The 17245-nt window shown below is 35.2% G+C and overlaps 1 protein-coding gene across 1 annotated transcript; it reads left to right on the plus strand.

The window, feature by feature from the left end:
- The first annotated feature begins 3662 nt into the window (after nucleotides 1-3662).
- LOC130799730 (calcium-dependent protein kinase 1-like) lies at nucleotides 3663-15847 on the plus strand. The gene is made up of 8 exons (XM_057662933.1): nucleotides 3663-4468; nucleotides 12756-12899; nucleotides 13072-13224; nucleotides 14041-14156; nucleotides 14255-14422; nucleotides 14653-14780; nucleotides 14889-14988; nucleotides 15324-15847. The coding sequence occupies exons 1-8, from the start codon at nucleotides 3784-3786 to the stop codon at nucleotides 15405-15407; spliced, it is 1578 nt and encodes a 525-aa protein (XP_057518916.1). The 5' UTR covers nucleotides 3663-3783; the 3' UTR covers nucleotides 15408-15847.
- The last annotated feature ends 1398 nt before the right edge of the window (nucleotides 15848-17245 follow it).

Consider the following 17245-nt stretch of genomic DNA (forward strand, 5'->3'; position numbering starts at 1 on the left):
TCCTTATATTAGATAAGGAGGAGCCTACTACCTATAAGGCAACAATGACGAGTTTTGACTCTGAAAAATGGCTTGGAGCCATGAATTTTGAAATGGAGTCCATGTATGACAATTAAGTTTGAAATTTAGTTGACTTGCCTAAAGGTGTTAGACCAACCGAGTGTAAGTGGATTTATAAGATAAAGACCGACATGGATGGCAATCTTCTGTATACAAAAAAGTCAGTGGGAATTTTTTTATTGTTTCCTTAGTTTTGTTTATGGATGACATACTGATTGTAGGGAACAGTGTACCGATGCTTGAGTCTGTAAAGGCTTGCCTAAGTAGTTGTTTCTCTATGAAAGACCTTGGAGAGGCTCAATACATTTTAGGCATTCGAATCTATAGAGATAGATCAAAATGGATGATTGGACTTAGTCAAAGGACTTATATTGATAAGGTCCTTGATAGGTTCAATATGACAAACTCTAAGAAGGGTTTTCTTCCCATGTCTCATGGCATGTGTCTTAGCAAGAAGCAGTGTCCAATGACACCTGATGAGTTGGGGAAGATGAGCAGGATTCCATACGCTTCAGCTATTGGATTTATCATGTATGCTATGATATGTACCCGACCAAATGTTTCTGTGCTTTGAGCATGAGGAGCAGATACCACTCGTGTCCAAGGAATGACCATAGGACAACGGTCAAGAATCTTAAAGTACCTTAACAGGATTAAGGATAATTTCTTGGTTTTTGGAGGTGTATTTGAATTATGTGTAAAGGGTTACACAAATGCTTACTTTCTCATAGATAAGGTTGTTTTTGATCGTAATATAGTTACTTCTTTAATTTAAACGATAGCGATGTTAGTTGGAAAAGTTCCAACTGAATTTTAGAAAAATCTACAAATGATGTTAAGTAAACTAGAAGTGTAAACTTTTTTAGGTAACTATACCTTTTAACTAAACCATTGTCTCAATAAAATGATGAGATGCATTTAGTTGGGATATAAATCAAAATAGTTTAGATGTCAGTTATGTGTATGAGATACATATATAAGTTATGTTACATTTGCAGTGGTCTTCAATGTAATATAAGATTCATGATTCTCTTTTAAAGTATTGTACTTATTCATTTAATGATGGTTTAGAATTAAATGAAGTCCAAACTATAATCTATAAAGTCTATATAGGTTGGTAGATGTGATTTGACAAATCAACCCTATAATGTGAACTAGAGAACTTAGATTAGTTTAGGTCTCTGGCCAGGTAGTTGAGTTGGACGCCAATTACCTATAATGGTTAGAATGTTTTTTATTGATGATCGTGTTCATAGATCATAGAGACATTGGATGTCTAGTTAATCACATTGGTAGAGGTTGAGTATCTCTATTTGGACATGAATCGTTTTGAGTATTTTTTAAGAACACTAGCGTCATAAGAATATCTCAAATTGACTTATAAATAGAATCCTAAGACTTGAGTTTCTTATTGACTTGTGTGTGAGAATTATTATTCTTTGATGGAGTGTAATGCCATACCGTAAAAGGGGGCTATAAGGGTTGTACGCAGAAATTTTATGAATCACACAGCGAATAGAGGAGGGACAAGATGAAATTGTCATACCCTTTTGGGGTTATTAGTCTCAGGCCACACGGAGAGTTAGAACTATAATATGGATGACCATGCTCAAATGGATTATGGAGATAATCATTTGTTTCCAGTTCATCTCATGAGTCCGAGGAACATGATCAAACCAAATATGGATGACAATTGTTCTTACCTTATGTTTGATTAAGACTTAAGTTGACAAAGGATTTGAGATTCACAACTTGTTGGAGCAAGTGGGAGTTAGTGGAGGAGTCCTACAACTCTAGTAAACTTTTTCTTGAACAAGTAGGAGATTGTTAGAAATATTCAATAATCAAGTGAATATTTTGTACGTTGTTTAACGTAAATAAGTAAATATACAACGAGACGTTAATTCAGTGAACATTGAGTAACGTTTATGTTTTACTAGAGACCAATTAACGTCATAGGACTGCTATTTGATAGTTGTCCGAGCTTAATGTTGCTAATCCTATTAGTCTAGATTCATGTAATTAATCTATATGGACTAGATATTATTCATATCACTTAATATAATGGTTATATATTAAGTTTGTAATTATGTTGTGTAACTCCTAATTTATTATGGGAGTGAATAAGGATTTTATGAGGATACTAATGTTTTTATTATAACCAACTAAGAAAAGAAAAGGTTTGTTTTAATTGCACATCAAAACTCATTTGATCTTTTAATCATTTAATATAAATTGATTTTAAGAAGATAGAACCGCACACTTAGATGATGATGGATGTATATTAGCTTCTTATTAAAAGTGGGTTTTTGTGACATAACATAATCTTAATACTAGATTATAATCTTTTAAGGAAACAAAAGTGAGGCTAAAATACAAGAATTGTATACACACAAAATGAGTTTAAGAATTGTTCTTAAACGACGTACTAGTATACGGGGTCTTACCGACATTGTTGGTGGATTGCACTAAAGGAACTTCATTTGTGGTTCTTGTCTTGTGGTTATATTTTGCTAGTGGATTCACCTTATAAAGGTATAATTTCTCATCTCAATATTTATTTGTTTCATCTCATGTCAATAATTAGGTCTTGGGAAGGTTTTAGTTTTTCGCATATTAAAAGTTAACAGTACTAGAACTCTACAAGAATTGCAAAGGATATATATTCTTGCAATTCTAGCTTCTACTATTGCGTCAAAATATGCTTTTAGTGTAGGTAAAAGAGTTCTTAATGAAAAGAGATCCCGTCTTACTGTACATTCTATCCAAATATTTGTGTGCAAGAAAGATTGGGATCAAGCGGATGTCCGAACACAAGGACTTAAGAACAATGATGATCAATGCGATGATAATGATCCATGGATGATGATGGATACATTTACATCATTGGGAGGAGAGGCAATGGAGATATCGAACCAACAAGATGATGATGAAGATGAAGAATAGGATTATGAATATCGAACAATGATCAATCAACAACTATAAATAAAGGGTATGATAAGAACTACGTGGGCTTTGATTCATTTGGGATACGTAGGCAGCTTAGTATTTCTTCGGGATACTAGGTTCAAGTCCATTTTCTCCCTCTTTTCTTATTAATCATCTCTATCGCTTTTTATTAATTTATTTTTTTTTCCTTCTTTTAATAAATATTTTAATAACGATTGACTAGCAATGAATTTTGATAAGAATCAAGTTATCACAAAGGTACGTCCACGTTATTATAATATTTTATATTATTTTCTATTTATATTTAAAGAAAAAAGAAGAATTGAACCGATGGTTCGACCCGCCTAACCCGAGAGTTGTAACCGCTAGATTTACCAAGGAACTGTTTGAAACCATCTAGAATGGAAACCCAACAATCCAATCAGATTCCAAAATTTTGAAACCAAAACCTAATAAATTAAAATGGAACCGAACCAACTTAAACGGTGACCATCACTAATCACAAATTGTTGTTTGAGCATGAAAAACGACAGTCTCTTAGAAAGACTCGCCGATCACTAATTATAGGATTCATCTAAAATCTTGAAACAAGTCCAAAGACCAAAATAACATACAATATTGCTATCCACTTCTTATTTAAATTGACAAGCTATACTTTGACTTGACTATTGAATTAGACCTTTTTGTCATTGAGTTCTCTCCCAACACATAAAACCGCGTCTTCTTCCATTCACACTTCTTCATTCCTTTCCCTTTCTCTCTCCTCAGTCAACAATGGGGAACTGTAATGGCTTACCTTCCACTCTGTCTCACTCCCGTCTCCGCTCCATTGACACTACCAACAACGATACTCTCTCCTCCACGTTATCGCCGCCTCCGCCATTACAGCAACCTCAACCTCAATCTCCACAACCTGCATCACCACTACCTCCACCGTCAAATTCCAAACTCGGCCGTGTCCTAGCTCGCCCTATCGAGGATGTTCGTGCAACATACACTTTCGGCCGCGAACTAGGTCGCGGACAATTCGGAGTAACCTATTTAGTTACTCATAAACAATCTGAGCAACACTTTGCTTGTAAAGCAATTGCCACTCGTAATCTGCTTAATCAAGATGATATTGATGATGTTCGTCGTGAAGTTCAAATTATGCATCATCTTACTGGTCATAGAAACATTGTTGAACTTAAAGGTGCGTTTGAAGATCGGCATTATGTTAATTTGGTTATGGAATTGTGTGCTGGTGGAGAGCTTTTTGATCGGATTATTGCTAAAGGACATTATTCTGAACGTGAAGCGGCTAAATTGTTTAGGCAGATTGTTACTGTTGTGTATAATTGTCATTCTATGGGAGTTATGCATAGAGATCTTAAGCCGGAGAATTTCTTGTTTTTGAGCTCACATGAAGATTCGCCATTGAAAGCTACGGATTTTGGTCTATCTGTCTTCTTTAAGCCTGGTAATTTTACTTATATTTTATGATTTTCTTAATGAGTCTTAATTTTTGTGTTTTAGAGATTTGCCTTTTAAGGATGGCCATTGGGAAATAACCTCTTTGTGTAGATTAGTTTGGAAAAGTTCGGCGTGGTATAGTTGGTGATGTGTGAAGGAGAGTTGAGTTAAATTGGGGAGTGGATTTCGATTTTTTGGGTGTTAGTTGGAATATGCTTATTTTTAGAATGCTAGGCTAATGCTCGTTATCTTTTTTAGATTCTGATATCTAGAAATGTTTATAGAAAATTTTTTATGTCACAAGAAAGTTTCAAGAATGTTTTAAGTTAAGATATTTTGTTACTTCTTTTTAAAAAGTTGTTTAATTGTTGTGAGACTGCTAAAGAATCCTGCACATGTATGGTTGTGAGGAAGGTGTCAATTGCTAAGACTAATATTTTAGGGAATTATCTGATTGCGGAAATATAGGATTATTTAGGCAATTATCTTATTGCCAAGTGGTATTATCAATCATTTTGGAGGTCGTCTTAGTCGAAGCCAGATTGTCCTTCTCGAATTGCATTAATTTCAAAGATCAATCCAACATCTTATTAGGATGGGCATTTAAGGGTATGGGTCGGATCTGAACCCTACCCGGATCTAGACCCTAATTTTAGGGTAGGGTCCAGACTCGAACACTGATATTAAGGGTCTAAAAATTTAGACCCTGACTCAGACCCTAAAAAGTTTATTACAACAACCAGGAAGCCTATTTATATAATCCCCAAGACAAGTAAAACAATCTTGATAAGACAAATCAGGAGAACACTGCATTTACCCATAAATCTTCTTAAAATCTCCATAATCAGAACTTCCTGTTGCAAACTTAAGCTCAGATTCACGAGATGCAGCTTTATTTTGAATACTATGTAATAATCCTCCCAGAACTTGATTAAACTCATTAACATTATCAGTTAATTTTTGAGTATTAGATAACATCATTGCAGGTAAATCTTGATTGATTCCCAATATTGTTTGATTCGAATAGCTGAACATATAGTCGTCATACCATCCGAATGCTGCTTTTTGGGTGGGGCATGTTTCGGGAAGTTTTTTGATGGAGTCATCGAGACATTGATATCAGCAAAAGAGAAAAAAAAAATATAGAAAAAAAAACATAAAATAAAATGAGGAGGGATTAAATATTGTTTTATACATAAGCCTAATTTATTTTCTCAAATGTTACAAATTATACTCTCCAACCCAAAAAAATTATAAATATAAAAAATAAAAAGGGTCCAAGACCGGGACCCGGAACGTTATAATATTTTTTGGATCCAGACTCGCACTCGGACCCTTACGGTCCAAAAAAAATAGACCCTTACCCTTAAAAAATGGTAGGGTCCAATAGGGTTCGGGTAGGGTCTTAGACCCTTGCCCATCCCTACATCTTCATGTTATCAAATTGATTTCAAAATTGTTGTTAAACTCATTGGCTTTATTATTTTGCCCCCTTGCCCCATCTTTTGCATTGATTACTCAACTTGGTTATTCACAGTGCAAACGAAGTATATGGTTTCCGGTCACCAGGATGCATTTATGAATGTTCCGATTTACTCTCCACTCACATGGTATTTCCAACACGCTAAAAATTCAGAATTGAAAAGTAACTGTTGCTCTGTGTCTATTAGGGGATCATCAATTTGCACATCCTTCTACAGACCATGTTTCAAAGATGCAACTTTTAGTTGATATTGAGGTTTTATTCAATGGAAATTCAATATGGTAGCATCAAACTTTTATGAAATGCAAATGGTAGCACTTTTGTAAGATTTTTCCACATGGTAGCATCCAATTTATGCCTTATCTAACTGCCGTAGCATTTTCCCTTAAATTCTTGTCAATTTCCGTTTAGTTCATTATTTTGACGTTTCTACCCTTATTAAGTGTTGTTTGTTGTCTTTATAATTTTCCCTAAACCATCTTTATGCCCTCAAATGTTTAATTCACCGTATTGACGTTTAATTTACCATTTAATTCATCAAAGCTCTCAAATGTTGTGACAATTTTGTTTTCATTCAAACTGTTGTCTTTATAATTTACCCTAGTTAAGTACTTATGTATTAGTGCTTGAAATGCACTTTTTGAACTTTATAATCCTATTTAAGTACATTAAGTGAATATTGTGGCTTATATAAAAGTGCTTAAGACACATTTTGTCTAAAATGCTAACAATTTGAATGAAAATAAAAATGTTACAACATTTGCGAGCGTTGATAAATTAAACGGTGAATTAAACGTTGGTGAATTTAACATTTGAGAGCTTAAAAATGGTTTAGGGAAAATTATAAAAACAACAACCAACACTTAATAAGGATAGAAATGTCAAAATGGTGAATAAAACGAAAATTGACGAGAATTTAACGGAAAATGCTATGACAGTTAGATAAGGAATAAAGTGGATGCTATCATGTGGGAAAATCTTACGAAAGTGCTACCACTAACGTTTCATGAAAGTTTGATGCTACCATGTAGAATTTCCCTTTATTTAATAGAACTAAGTAGTGGACTTGATCTAGTTGGCATTAGGAAAAAGATCAATGGTAGACTAGAAGTATGCTTGTCTTGGATTTGTCTTAGTTGCAATCCTATTTGTAGAGTATGGAAATTATAAATTCTTTTTGGTACTTCAAGTCTTCTAAATAAGCCTTCAAAGCTTGCTAAAGCAAGACAACATAGCAAATTTTTAAAATTTATTAATGAGAAAATCTATTTTGAGGAAATTTAGTCTAGTTTAAATAAGTTATATGTGAAACAAAGTTCTTAAAAGGCAAGTTCATTGAAATTTAAGTGAGGACACATATGAAATTATTTGATCTTGCAAAGATTGACACATGAAATTCCTTTGCAATGATTATACTGCAACTATTCTACTATCATCTCAACAATCAAATAGAATTTTAAGAACAAAAGAAGAAATTTAAGATAGAAAAGAAGAACACGAAGAGAAAAAATAAGGAAGATAGGCTGATTTTCGAGTAATCAAAGACTCCAAGCTTCAAGTATTTTGTATTCAGTATGCTTTCCTCATTGCATTATTTCTTAGCTATTTATACTACTTAGCTAGATTCCTTGCCACCTCATGTAACTAATTGCTACCTCATACATTGTACTTGCTCACCTCTCTCTTACTACATTATAATATGACATCAAAATTAGTTATCAAATATTCCCTCTTGCCAACTCAGCATTTGCAATCTGCTTCTTCCTTTTCGTCTTCTGTGTAATCCACGGCTTGATCTGTGAATACGGTGTAGCAATACCCCTGTTTTGGAGCTTCACCTTGTTCTCAAAGTGAATGCCGGATAGCAGTCATCAATAAAGCTGGCTTCCTCCCAAGTGTCTTATAAAATTGGCAACGTCCCCCATTGGATCAAAACTTCTAGAGAACCCCCCTTGTTGTACAGAAGAGGGTGTGGCTTGCAATTCCAGTTCTAAATTGTGCTGAAAGTTCATTTGCAACATGCTGGTCAACCACTCTCTTTAGCTGAAAAACATGACATACCGAGTGAATGCGACTGTGAGAGGTAAGGGCAATTCATAAGCAACTGCTCCTATTTTGTTCACAACCTGGTAAGGTCCATAATATCGAGGCGCCGACTTCTCATTGAATTTCTTAGCCAACACTTCTGTTTGTAGGGTTGCAATTTTAAGAAGACCCAATCCCCTAAGACAAAAGAGACATCCCTTCTGTGTTTGTCTTCATTATTCTTCATGATTTGTTGTGCTCTTAAGAGGTGGAATTTAAGCTCATCCAATATAGCACCCCATTCACATAACATCACCTCCAAACTCCTCTCTGAAGTGTTTCTATCCCCAAAGTTACTAAGGTGAGGTGAATGTCTTCCATAAACAGCCAAAAACGGAGTTGTCTTGGTGGAAGAATGACATCAGGTATTATATTTATATTCTGCCAAATGGAGCCAATTCATCCAAGTTTTTGGCTATCCATTGATGAAACATACTCCTTTTTTAAATGTGTCCCTTGCAATCTAAACAACTTTCTCTAGAAATGACTCAAGAAAACCTTGTCTCTATTCGATATAATGGAGAGGGGAAGTTCATGTAAACCAACGATTTCTTTCATGAATGCTACTGCCACTGAATACGCGGTGAAAGGGTGTTGAGGCTTATAAAGTGTGCATACTTTGTAAGTCTATCCACCACCACAAAAATTGAATCCTTCCCTTGTGATTTTGGAAGTCCCATAAAATCCGTGGAAATGTGCTCCCAATTTTGTTATGGAATGGGAATTGGTTGGAGTAATTCTACGAGTTTAATGCTGCTGTTTTTTGTTTCTTACAAACCCTACAAGCTCTCACATACTCCACAATTCACTTCTTAATGCCCTCCCAAAACCAATCAGCTGCAATTCTACTATAGGTCTTACTTTCACCCACATGTCCTCCTAGGGGTGAGTCATGATGCTTCTTTAATAATGCCTTAATGAATGAAGATGTTTTAGGTAGAACATAACTCCCTTTATATATCAGTTGCCCTTGCTCCACTAACCCTTTCAAAACTTCCTCTCTTGCCAAGATACGCTGCCTTAAATTGGTGTGCAAGATATCTTGGTTAACTTCTGCATCCAGAATACCCCAATCCACCTCATGTGGCTGCATAAATGACATAACTCCAATACATTCTCATTTCTCCTCGTTAAAGCATCAGCGGCTTTATTGGAAGCCCCTGGATTGTACACAATCTCGAAATTGAACCCCATCAATCTGGTTCTCCATTTTTAATATTCAACTTCTATCTCTTTTTGTTCAAGAAGGAATCTCAAACTGCACTGGTCAGTTTTCACCATAAAAAGTTGCTCCCTAACAAGTAATGCCTACATTTGAGATCTGCAAATACAATTGCCATTAGTTTTTTTCCGTAGATGGGTTTAACCTGGCCCTAGTTCCCAAAATTTTGCTAAAAAACACCACTAGATGTTTGTCTTGGACTAAAACAACCCCTATCCTGCTGCCTAAGCATCCATCACCACACAAAATTTATCTCAAAATCGAGTAAGCCTAAACCGGTGCCTTAATCATGGCTTCTTTCAAAGCTTCAAATGCAGTATAACTTCTGTGTCCCATTTGAATGCATCCTTTTTTAATTTATTGGTTAGAGTTCTAGCAATCGAAGCATATCTCTTCATGAACTTACGGTAATATCCTGGCAATCCAAGGAACCCTCTTAGCTCTTTTAGATTTTGTGGAATGGCCCAAGTTAAAATTGCTGTTGTTTTTTCTTCATCCATTGACACGCTAGCTCCAGAGATAATATGACCAATATAGGCTACATGTGGTACTCCAATGGCACACTTGGACTTATTCACAAACAACTGATTTTTTTAAGTGTCTCAAGCATAATGTGTAAATGTTGCCCATGTTCGTCCTCCGTTCGACTGTAAGTCAAAATGTCGTCAAAAATGACTAATACAAAACGCCTCAAAAATGGTCAGAATCCCTTATTCATCAGTGATTGAAAAGTCGACGTTGCATTTGTTGATCCCGAAGGGCATCACCAAAAATTCATAATGTCCTTCGTGTGTCTAGAAAGCGGTTTTCTCCACGTCATCATTCTTCATTCTTATTTGATGGTAACCCTATTTTAAATCCAATTTGAGAGTATGTTTGCCCCATAAAGTTCATCTAACAACTCATCAATAACTGGAATCGGGTATTTGTCCGGAACGGTCATTTTATTCAAGGCTCTATAATCCGCACAAAAACGCAATGAGCCATCTTTTTTTATTTTTACAAGAATCACTGGGCTAGAAAATGGGCTGGTTGAGGGACCGATAGTTTGGGCTTGTAAAATATCAGGCACCGTTTCGATTTCATCTTTTGGATTTGTGGATAACAATATGGTCGAACACTGACCGAATTTGTTCCTTTCTTGAGCACTATCGCATGATCTTTCTCACGACATGGATGCAGTCCTTTGTGGTTCTCGAAAATGGCGTAGTGTCATTGTACTACCTCCTCTATCGCTACTGGAACCTTCCACTCTTTTTCTCTCCTTTATTTCCACACATCTCAACTCTATTAACACTCCTTGTTTCTCCTTCATTAATGTTCATTCAATGGCCTTTAGGGAAATTTGTGAATTCCCCAAAGAAAGATCCCCTCTCAATTCGACTACCCCTTGTCCCCATTAAAAACGTATTCGTTGAATTTTCCAGTTAGTGACTATTTCCCCTAGCTTCTGTAGCCATTGCAAGCCCAAGATCAAATCGATTTTTCCCAGTTCTAGGATTAGAAAATCCTCCAAAACCTGAATTCTTTACAAGGTCAGCTGTACATACTTACATTTTCCCTTTCCCCATACTTACTCTCCATTGCCCAATGTAACCCCAAATTTGCCTTATCCCATGATAATAATGTTTTGGCGATCTACTGTGGATAATGATATGAAGTTGTTTGTAGCTCTCGAATCTATCAACACAGTTACCTCCTGCCTTCTAATTCCCCCTTTTAGTTTCATCGTTTTCGGATTGGATAGTCCAATTACCGAGTTCAATGAAACTTCTGCCATGGTATTCTTTTCCTCCTCTTCTTCAACAATATCGCAGTCCTCCTCCATTTCTCCATCCTCCTCATTTGTTATCAGCATCACACTAAGTTCCCTTCGATTCTTACAAATGTGGTTATAAGACCTTTTTTCTTCACAGGTACAACAAAGTCCGCGGGCTCGTTCATCCATGATCTCTTGGTTGGTAAGGTTAAGCTTAGGGTGATTATTAAGGTGTCGGTTGTGTTTGTGAAGTGAGGGATTTGAGATACTTTAATTTGGGCTTCTGAGGGAATAGATACTGGAATTCGGGTAGTTAGGTTTTTGTGTTATCGGATTTTGGGGAGGCGGTAAGTTTTTTTTGTGGGTGAGAGAATGAATAGGTCATGGGATAAGATTCAACCCTTCTTTTAATGGACACCTAAAAAATCTGTGGCCCACATTTAGCTTTTGATCTATTTTAATTGCAAAATCCATTGCCTTTCTATGGTTGTGGGCCTCATGTTTTCCGAGATCCCTTCTTACTTCTTCCAGCCCATTAATGGAGGCTCCCAAATACAGCGATTTGGAATCTTCTCCAAGTGGGTTGCTCTCTCGACAAATTCCAAGCAATAATCCACCACTGTTCCGGTTTGTTCTACCGCCAACCATTGCTCTTATAATGAGCCTTGGACCACTGACCGAAAGTGGCGCTGCAATAGTCCTTTCAATTCTTCCCATCGGACAATCGATCTTCTCTGGTGTTCCCATTAGAACCACACCAGGGCCTCTCCGTCAAGGCTAACCACTGTCGTCTCCACCCTTTCTTCTTCAGTCAATTTATAAAACTCCACGTAGCTTCAACTTTCATGATCCAACCATCGGGGTTGTCTCTGTCAAACATGGGTAAGTCAACCTTTTAGGTTTAGGGTTTCAATTTGGGAGTGAGGGTTCATGCTATTCTGGTTAATCTCAGAACAAAATTTATCTAATTCCGAATATTGATTTAGTTGGGAAGGTTTTCTTAGATTTCTTTTGTCTACAACCTAGAAGCTTCACATCACATGTGAGGAAAATCCCACATCATCAAGTGTGTATATAATGGTTGGTGGACTTGTATATAATGGTTGGTGGGTAATCCTCCTAATACCATATGGTTTTGGAAAAGAGTGAACTTCATCAAGTGTGTGTACAACTCAACACTTATTACTCGTGAGTTTGTGGGCAAGGGCCCACGGTTGCCCTGTGGGTGTGTTCGCATGAGTGGTCCCACGGGATGATTATGTGACGAATTGGCACGGCCTAACATAGTAGGTGGTTCTTGGATATGATGTGGGATCTTCCTCACATGTGAAGTATTTCCAACATTTTCCCTCACATGTGAGCCACCTCACATCCAAGATTCACCTTCATGTGGCTTTCCTGCTTTAGGATAACCTTTTGACACTTGCATACAAATTAGTTATTTACTTTACCCAGTGTTAGCCAACTCCATTCGTTTTAAGGCTATGATATTGTTTTGTTGTACTCTACGGCTCTACCCCATTCCATCTGTCATGTCGTTAAATAGGGGATCCTCCATGGGAATAAAATTATGTTCATGTTAATAGATTTCACAAAATATAAGCTGATTGTGGCCAACCCCACAACACCCTTTACCTGACCTTATTCAGATGCCAAAGTAACCTTCACCGGTGCAGTCTTTGCTGCCGTTTTACAAATATTTATTATGTCTGCCTAATCTAAACAGTTTATACCAACGTTTACAGGAGAAGTCTTCAGAGACCTTGTGGGAAGTGCATATTATGTAGCTCCTGAGGTTTTACGTCGTAGTTATGGTGCTGAAGCTGATGTTTGGAGTGCTGGAGTGATATTATACATCCTCCTTAGCGGAGTTCCGCCGTTTTGGGGAGGTATATATTTCTGTCCTCTATTTTCATGTTAACTGTTTTGCTTTCTCTTGCTCCCTTTGTCCATATAATTACCTTTTTCTGTTTTAGGTGTTGGGATCCATTTGCATATAACTTCTTTAATATCTGCTGATTATTAATTCACAATTATGACTGTTTTTCTTTTCTTTGGAAGAGAATGAGCAGGGAATTTTTGATTCTATTCTGCGTGGCAATCTTGATTTCAATTCAGATCCATGGTTCTCAATATCTAGCAGTGCCAAAGACCTAGTGACAAAGATGTTGCGCCAGGATCCTAAGGAAAGACTTTCCGCTCTTGATGCTTTAAGTAAGTTATACTTATATGATTGTTTAAGACATGAATTCCAACTCATAAAGCTTGCTTCTCTTTGAAATGTTTACAAACTGCCTGTGGTCATCAATATGCATGATTTCCAATGTTATACGTTGTGGTCTTAAGTCTTCACTGTGGTTACTTAAGTTTCCACATTCCATCATCAAGACTTGTGAAACTGTTTGATCTGTTTGACTGTAGACACTGCTAAATTTGGAACTTGTGAAAATGTTATCAATGCTCATGAACATGACCTTCCAGCTAATAGGCTTACTACTAATCTCTTATCTTTTGAAGAAATAAATAGATTTAATTAATCTAAACTGAAAATCTTTTTTGGGGGCTATACAAAAGGTCAATATAGCATTGGATCTGGATTTAAATGGCTGTAGAATGTAGATTCTATTAGTTTTGAAAATTATTGTACTCTTATCACAAAATATTTATTACAGATTTTAAATTTCTTATACAGAAATAATTTTCATTGAAAAGGCAAAAGAAAATAAAAGCAAAATAAGTAAACCCTTAGATTTTTGTGACGTCTCAATCCGAATTATAAATATGCAAAGTCTAAGAAAAGATTCTGAAATTGGGAATTTATTCCCATGGTAGCTTGAAACTAAAGAACGTTAGAATTGATGTTGATTTAGCCTCATCCGTTGTAGTTGGGATTATTGGGAATAGATTTCTTAGTTTGGACTATTTTTAATAAATCCTCTATTGTTCAGATTGTTGGTATACTTATTTTTTGGTTGAAAGTATTGTATCTATGAAACTGAACTCAACCAAAAAATTATGAATGCACCGCAGATCATCCTTGGATGAGAGAGGATGGAGAAGCTTCTGACAAGCCAATTGATATTGCTGTTTTGACTAGAATGAAGCAGTTTAGGGCAATGAACAAACTAAAAAAAGTAGCACTAAGGGTGAGATTTCAAGGCCGAGTTCTCATCTCCTAAATTCCTTTTCCATTTTTTGTGGCTTAGTTCTTGGGAGCTCATATGACATTTTCTTTTCATTTTAGGTGATTGCCGAGAACCTTTCTGAAGAAAAAATAATTGGTTTAAAGGAAATGTTTAAATCTATGGATACCGACAATAGTGGAACTATCACCTATGAAGAGTTAAAGACCGGTCTTCCAAAGCTGGGAACTAGACTTTCTGAGAAAGAAGTCAAGCAGTTAATGGAGGCGGTATGTCGCTTGTGTCTTCGTTTGTTCCATGGTGTATAATAATGCTTAGAACAAACTCTGTGGAACTGTTAAATTTAAGTGTTGCGAATAAAATACGCGTAACATTTTTCACAGTTCAACTGATTTTGTTCCTAGAATCATGGCTCAATCTGACAGTTCGGTTATAAAATAGCATTACTCTAGTTATAGCAGTGAGTTTCATCCATTGAATACGAGGAGTTTAAATGCAGGCTGACGTCGATGGTAATGGAACCATAGATTACATGGAATTCATCACAGCTACAATGCATATGAATAGGATGGAGGAAGAGGACCATATATACAAAGCCTTTGAATATTTTGATGTGGATAAAAGCGGGTAACTTTCATGGGTTGTACAAGTAAAAGAGATATGTTGTCTTACAACAATTTTTACATCCCGGTGTTCTGATCCGTAGATGTTTTTTATTTGCTACTCATCATTTAGGTACATTACCATGGAGGAATTGGCGCAAGCCTTGAAGAAATATAATATGGGTGATGCAAAAACAATACGGGAGATAATTGCAGAAGTTGATACTGACAATGTATGTATAGTTTGTATATGACCCCTCTTACTCATTCTTTATGCTGTACATAAATCAGATGTCTTAATTAGAAGTGATAAACATGACAGTCCTGCAAGCCCGGAAGTGTCTAAAGAAGTTTGTTTAGTAGATAACTTTAAAGCCCGAAGCAAGTCTAGAATTTGGACTGGGTTCTAAGCTGATCGTTCTAATTGATAATCATACTGACGTATAATTCATGAGGATAACTGTTGTCATTTCATTGTCGTGTCATCCCATGTAAGAGAACAAATCCATGTTATAGCATTACTTTCTCATTTTGGACTAAAATACCTTCCTTTTTCATTCCTATGTAGGATGGTAAAATCAATTATGATGAATTTGTAGCGATGATGAAGAAAGGCAACCCTGATATGGTTACCAACAGACGGAAGAGATGATTTGACAGATCTGTTGCGATCATACTGCTATGGTCTCTTTTGAAGCTTTTTCGACGCCAATCCTTGACCAATCAGAGATTCTATCAATATCAACATCTATGATGCCTGGTAAAGAGAGTGGAAGCAGATTGTCAATCCACATACGCAGCCAATACAGTCTAATATATCGTGTAAGAGCCTGTACAAATTCTCCTATTTTCAGTACCCTCTGCTGTAATTTTGTTGTGTCATGTGCTATAATTTTCTGTAATTAAAAGATAATCAATTGGGGCCTGTTTAGTATATTAACGGTTGAATAATTAATTTTTAAGGATTGTATTGTAACGTTTAGATATTGCAAGTTTGTAACTGAGGGCAGGCATCTGGTAGTGCATATGAATACATTATTTATAGATACATATGAACACATATATTTATACACAACAATCTTTTATGATAAATTTTTGTATGGATTTGAATTTTGATCTACACTATTTTAGTATAAATTATCTTAAATGGTACAAAAATAGAATGTTTTTCCTCTTGACTAGTACAATTATTGAAAATTATTTGCTAGTCCTATAGTCTATCTAAGACTTTTACATTTTGTTTCCCCAAAAGTGAGACTCTAATAAATACTCACTCTTAAGTTAGGAGTTGGAAAGTCACATTCCGTAGCCACATCGTGTCCTATGAAACCTTGAACAACCATAGGAAGGCCGTATAATGATAGCATATAGAATGGTCCTGAAGAGTTCTAACTACGTCTATACAGACACATAAATGAATGATCAATTTTGATAATTATGAATTATTGAGTTCCAATTCTTTACCAGCCATAACCAGTACTAATTATTGAGTTCAAACATTTGCTTTGTTAAATCCCGATATTCGGTTCTCTTGACGCCGTTCAATTGTAATTCTTTGATTCTTTCTTTTTGGTTTGTTTATTTATTTATCGATAATGATATTTACAGAATACAACTTCTAGGGCTGTAGATTAAAATTAACAAATTCTCTTTATCATCAATAATTTTAAATTTTCAAGAGAATTTAATGTAGAAATTGAAAAATCATTAATATTTTATGTAATAATTTTAACTTTCCAAGAAAGAATAAATGATAAAATAATAAAATATAATTAAACATTTATGTTTCCTAAGCAAAAAAAATATTAAATAAAATAAAATAAATACAAAATTCTTTCTAATACACACTCCTAAAAGCTATATATATTATTTTTCTTTATTTATATATATATTTTTCCTATTATAACCCCAAATAAAATAGGATATCAGCTTTCTTATCAAACCAGGGCATCGTATGCGGTAGATGGAAATTCGTGTTAAACATGGCGTCATTTTTTTGTTCTTTTTTGTTATGGCGTCATCAGTAAATCTTCCGAGGACACGTATGGGTTGTTGTCCTGATTCAATTGCATTGTTTTATCATTCTACTAATACTAATAACACCAAACTGTTCATTCCCATTGTACTAACAATAATTGGCGATAAGAGAACTTATACTTTTTATTGTTATTATTTTTTTAAATCTTTAATATTTCTGATTTAGTATAATAAAAAATTATAAAAATTTAAGATTAATAATGTTCGTATTAAGACGAATCAAATAAAATCTCATTTGACTATGCTTTAACTTATAGATTAAAAACTAATAACAAATTACAGGTGATGAATAATATTACATTATCTTGTAATGGTGCAAGTAATTTGAAAAGGAGAAAGCATATGCTAGATTGAATAGTATTATGTTTATTTGATATTTTAAACATTGATTAATTTTTTGAGTCCTATTCTATCAAGAATTGATGAATCAATTAACAATTTTAGCTTACAATA

The sequence above is a fragment of the Amaranthus tricolor genome, chromosome 14 (assembly GCF_026212465.1).
Source record: "Amaranthus tricolor cultivar Red isolate AtriRed21 chromosome 14, ASM2621246v1, whole genome shotgun sequence".
Lineage (NCBI taxonomy): Eukaryota > Viridiplantae > Streptophyta > Magnoliopsida > Caryophyllales > Amaranthaceae > Amaranthus > Amaranthus tricolor.

Coding starts and splice junctions, on each gene's coding strand:
- LOC130799730 (XM_057662933.1), top strand. CDS start 3,784: ATGGGGAACTGTAATGGCTTACCTTCCACTCTGTCTCACTCCCGTCTC. Junction 14,157..14,254: donor TAAAAAAAGTAGCACTAAGG/GTGAGATTTCAA, acceptor TTTTCATTTTAG/GTGATTGCCGAGAACCTTTC. Junction 14,989..15,323: donor CAGAAGTTGATACTGACAAT/GTATGTATAGTT, acceptor ATTCCTATGTAG/GATGGTAAAATCAATTATGA.